We start from the raw sequence: 5,210 nt of genomic DNA, 5'->3' as shown, positions 1-5,210 counted from the left end.
CATAAAAGTATGGACTAGGGATGCACCGAAATGAAAATTCTTGGCCGAGGCCGAAGCCGAATTTAAGGAAACACTTGGCCGAATACCGAATACCGAATGTGTATCGGCAGTTTTTAATTTGATCATTGCATAAACTAAATACATTTTGCTTTTTATTCATGCTTCTCAAAGAAAGAAATTGAGATTGAAAAAAAATAACTTTTATTGAACATTCCAGCAGACATCAGTCTATACCAACAAAGCACAATAAATAAAATAAATCAGTCAAATTAAATGTTTTTGTTTTCCCTGAATAGCTGCTGAAAGAAAATCTTTGTAGGCCTACAACAAAAAAGTGCATTGGGATAAAAGTGCTTTGAGCCTACTTTTTACTAGGCTACTTCTTTTCGTAAAAGAGGTCGTAAACCCTACCCTCCCCTCCCCTAGCCCCCATAGTCAGGAGGGTCGTAAACCCTACCCTCCCCTAGCCCCCATAGTCAGGAGGGTCCTTATAGCAAAAGGCAAACTATAGAGTTTATACGGTTTATGTGTGCATGTGTGCCAAAATCTACTACAATGGCGCTACGTGTGGACACAGGATTTCTAGACGTTATTTGCGTTGATGGCCTTCCATAGTGGAGAAGCGCCATCAGTACCTCCGTGTGCTCGTCCAGACCAGGCGACACGGACATAAAGTTTAGCAGCATGCAGTCAATGCTCGTCTCATTCGCTGAGCAGCATGGGATGCTTACACTGTTTGATTGCGTCATCAAAACACGCCCACTATTCGGTGGTAAACATTCGGTGTTTTCACACATTCGGCCGAATACCGAATGTGCTTTATTTTGCGATATTCGGCCGAATACATTCGGTGGCCGAATGTTCGGTGCATCCCTAGTATGGACAGGTATATGTACAGTGTGAAAGGTGCAATAATTTAGATGAAGTGGAATGAATGGTTTTCTCATGGAGCTGTGCCCCCCCCCCCTACCCCCCCCAGGCCACTCCGTGCCCGAAGGAGCCCAACAAAGAGATGATAAACGACGGCGCGTCCTGGACAATCATCAGCACCGACAAGGCAGAGTACACCTTCTACGAGGGCATGGGCCCGGTCCACCTGCCTGTCACCCCCGTGCCTGTGGTCGAGAGCTTACAGGTGGGACACACACACACACACACACACACACACACATAGATTTCTATGTTTACATTTGACATTTTAACCATTTAGCTGACGCTTTTATCCAAAGTGACTTTCAATTAGAGATTACTGGGACAGTCTCCTCCTTGGAGTCTCAAGGACACACTAGTGGTGGTGTTTCCAGGTGGGGGATTTGAACTCACAACCTTCTGAGCCACCAGTCCAACTTCACTATCCACTAGGCCACCAGCCACTACCTCCTATGTCCCTCTAACTCTACTCCAAGCAACACAACAACACAGAGATCACGTTCCACCTCTTCCACTCACACACACTTAAACGCACTGTGTCTTTCTGTGTCTGTAGTTAAACACACTGTGTCTTTCTGTGTCTGTAGTTAAACGGTGGCGGGGACGTCGCCATGCTGGAGTTGACGGGACAGAACTTCACTCCACACCTGCGGGTCTGGTTCGGGGACGTGGAGGCAGAGACCATGTACAGGTACTGGACCGGCCTGGCTTGCTTCAGGTGTTTCACAGGGTCAGACAGGGTCTGAAGGTCACAGGGTCTGAAGGTCACAGGGTCTGAAGGTCACAGGGTCAGAAGGTCACAGGATCTGAAGGTCACAGGGTCAGAAGGTCACAGGGTCTCAAGGTCACAGGGTCTGAAGGTCACAGGGTCAGACAGGATCTGAAGGTCACAGGGTCAGACAGCATCTGAAGGTCACAAGGTCAGACAGGGTCTGAAGGTCACAGGGTCAGACAGGATCTGAAGGTCACAGGGTCTGAAGGTCACAGGGTCTGAAGGTCACAGGGTCAGACAGGATCTGAAGGTCACAGGGTCAGACAGGATCTGAAGGTCACAGGGTCAGACAGGATCTGAAGGTCACAGGGTCAGACAGGGTCTGAAGGTCACAGGGTCAGACAGGGTCAGACAGGGTCAGACAGGGTCTGAAGGTCACAGGGTCTGAAGGTCACAGGGTCTGAAGGTCACAGGGTCTGAAGGTCACACGGTCTCCTTTGATAAATACTTTATTACTACTTATTTTACTTGACTTTATTATTGTGCTTTTTCTGTATGACCCTGTCTGTATGTCTTTTAATGCACTCTGACTAGTAGTCCAGAGATAACGCAGACAGTTTACAAGCTCTGGACCAATTAGTCTTAAGTGAGCATGGCATGTTTCATGTATGTTCCTGCTTTCGAAGAGACCCCCCTTGTCGTATGCTAAACACTGTTCTAAAGGTACCTTCTACTTGTCATTTACAATTCTATAGGTCAAGTAGTGAACCTCCCAGTTTATCGCTGCCACCCATGTAGGATCAGTCTAAGCTTTTGTCTAAAAGACCAAAGAGGTTGACGTCCACGGTCTTGATGGACTGCAGGACAGTGTGCTGTAGTCCTAAGGATTTTTAGAAGGACTGAGAGAAGATGTGAGTGAAATGTTGAGGCGGGTGTGTCTCCTGCAGTCTCGGTGTAAGTGGTGTTCATGTAGACGGAGCGAGCCCTGGTCCCTCACTGATGGGTCTGGGTTGGTCTGTGTATGCTCTGAGAGCTTTTAAGGTTGTTTTTATATTATACACACCTCATATAGACGCTACTTAGTATATGGAGCAGATTTACTGTACATGTATAGGGCCCCCCCATAGTGCGTGATGGTCGCAGGTTACATTTACATTTACATGTTTGGCATTTAGCAGACGCCTTATTCCAAAGCGACTTACAATCAATACATTTGACTAAGAAATCCACCAGTCATAGCAGGATTATAATTATTTTTAAATTGTTATTATTTCTTTGTAGACAGTAAAACACTGTAAACAGTACATGGGAGGTAGTAGAAATCTTAGGAGAAACAGTATAGGGGGGGGGGAGCAGTTGTCTCTGGAGACACAGTGCAGGGGGTAGTAGATGTCTCAGGAGGAGCAGTTGTCATGGCTACCTGACTAACGACAATGGGTATTCAGCTAGCATGTTATGCTGACGTCTAACCGTGGGGGGAACCGGTGCTGTAAATCGCCGCCGGCTAAGCGTCGTCTTAACGTCCAACGTTTTGCCTCTCCCTAGGGGTATCCATAGTGACGTAGTAGCTCTCTGTCTCTGACCGCTCTCTCCCTCTCTCTCTCTCTCTCTCTCTCCTCCCTCCAGGTGCGCGGAGAGTATGCTGTGCGTGGTGCCCGACATCTCGGCCTTCCGCGAGGGCTGGCGCTGGGTGAGGCAGCCGGTCCAGGTGCCCGTGACGCTGGTCCGCAACGACGGCATCATCTACTCCACCACGCTGACCTTCACCTACACGCCGGAGCCCGGCCCTCGGCCGCACTGCAACGCCGCGGGAGCCATCCTCCGCGCGGGCACGGCTAGCATGCTAACGGCTAGCAACAGCTCGGCTAACGAGGCTAACGTGGGGGGCGGCGGCGGCTACGGCCCCAACAACTCCACCAACGCAGGCGTCACTTCCTCCAACGCCGCCGCCGTCGTGTCCTAACACACACACATACACACACATACACACACACACACACACCCACACATACAGTATATAATATGCCTCGAGAGCAAAACATACCACATGAGAAAAGAAAAAAAAGACTATGGGAAAAAACTGACTCTCTAAAGTTGCTGCATATTGATTTTGTATACAAAAGAAGCTAAAAATTGAGAATTGGTCAGATGGGGAAGAGAAATAACGTGGAAAAGGAACAACGTGAAAAGTCAACCGACGCATCTAAGAGAAACTGCTCCTTGTCGCCCCCTGTGGTTTCTAAAGGGACTGCCTGTTGGGTTCTGGTGGAGGAGAGTTCCTATTGGCTCCTCACCGCACCAGGATCTGCTGAAGGCCGTGAGACCACAACAATGATACATCCGCCATGTATACAATTTTGTGTAAAAGAAAGTATATTTTTTGCGCTTTTTTCTCCTAGGTTCATTTTTTTATTTTCATTTTTTTCATTTTTTTCATTTTTTTTCACACGTTAGTTTGTGTATGTTTCTGTAAAGGGGCAGATGTATTGTTGTTGAAGGGACAAGGACATAGGGGGGACGCATCCAACGTGATGATGATAACATAGTTTCTATGGACCAAGGATCTTGTATAAGCTTTAGTAAAGGTACATTTTCTCCATACCTTTTTTTGTATTAAACATATAGTACACTTTTGTTACCAAATAGTTTCTATTCTTCCTCTGAGCTTGGGATTTTTTTTTCTTTTTTTTTTAGGTCCAACTTCTGACCTGGCTTGTGTACTATAGCGACCCTACTCCTTTCTCCTTTCGACAAACGCCTGTTTTTTCCGGCTTCGGAAGGAACGTTTTCTTTTTTTGATAACTTTGCTTTTTTTTGGGTTGAAAAACTGAAGATCTGTGGGAATTGTTTTTCTTTTCCATAAGCGAAGGTTGTTTTTCCTTTTTCTGTTTTTGGGGGAATAATCTCAGAGGGCCTATTTTTTATCATTGGTTTTTATGAAGTCTTTAAAAAGAAAAGCTTTAAGCAACACCTTGCCTTGCCTGCAATACTCTTATGTGCGCTACGTTTCCTTGGGAAAGTATACATGTCTGTACACACATGGGAGCCATAGCGATGTCTGCAGAACTCTTCCATTTATTTAAGAAAAAACTAGACCGCTATACCAGTTACATAACAGAGACAGTTTTGTGTCATTCACGTTAATTTTATGAGTCTAGTCATTGAATTAATATTGGTAGCCTTAGTACTGTATATTATAACTGAGCACACTGTCAACAAAAATTGTGTCACATATCCAATGTCGCTGTATTGGTCACCAGAAAAGTATCCGACGATATCTTGAAACCTTGTCAGTAAACTGTCTTACTAGACTCGGTGTCTTCCAGTGTAGTAGTTACGGTGGCATAAAAACAATTTGGTTGTTAAGTCGTGACGCGTTTCCGGGTCCAACGTTGGCTGAGGCGCTCTCTTCGAAATGCTGCACTAATAATAATAATTCATTATATTTGTATAGCGCTTTTCCGAGGCTCAAAGACGCTGACAATATGGGGAAAACGGGAAAGTGCTGTGTCCCTTGTTGTATGAATAGATCCGAGTCTAAAAAACGATTGAACTGTCATTCTACCGC

General features: G+C 46.0%; 1 protein-coding gene across 1 annotated transcript in view; it reads left to right on the top strand.

Annotated features, from left to right (window-relative positions):
* rbpjb (recombination signal binding protein for immunoglobulin kappa J region b) overlaps window positions 1–3,605 on the top strand; it is a gene marked incomplete at both ends in the record, with an annotated part of 44,968 nt that extends 41,363 nt beyond the window's left edge. The window contains 3 exons of the mRNA XM_080543821.1: window positions 980–1,135; window positions 1,518–1,621; window positions 3,269–3,605. Of these exons, the coding sequence (XP_080399947.1) occupies window positions 980–1,135; window positions 1,518–1,621; window positions 3,269–3,605 (597 nt within the window). The remainder of the gene's footprint in view (window positions 1–979; window positions 1,136–1,517; window positions 1,622–3,268) is intronic.
* Between the last annotated feature and the right edge of the window lie 1,605 nt (window positions 3,606–5,210).

Source organism: Nansenia antarctica (assembly GCF_963989245.1).
Source record: "Nansenia antarctica genome assembly, chromosome: 13".
NCBI classification, from domain to species: domain Eukaryota; kingdom Metazoa; phylum Chordata; class Actinopteri; order Argentiniformes; family Microstomatidae; genus Nansenia; species Nansenia antarctica.
This window is presented reverse-complemented; position numbering and strand designations above follow the sequence as displayed.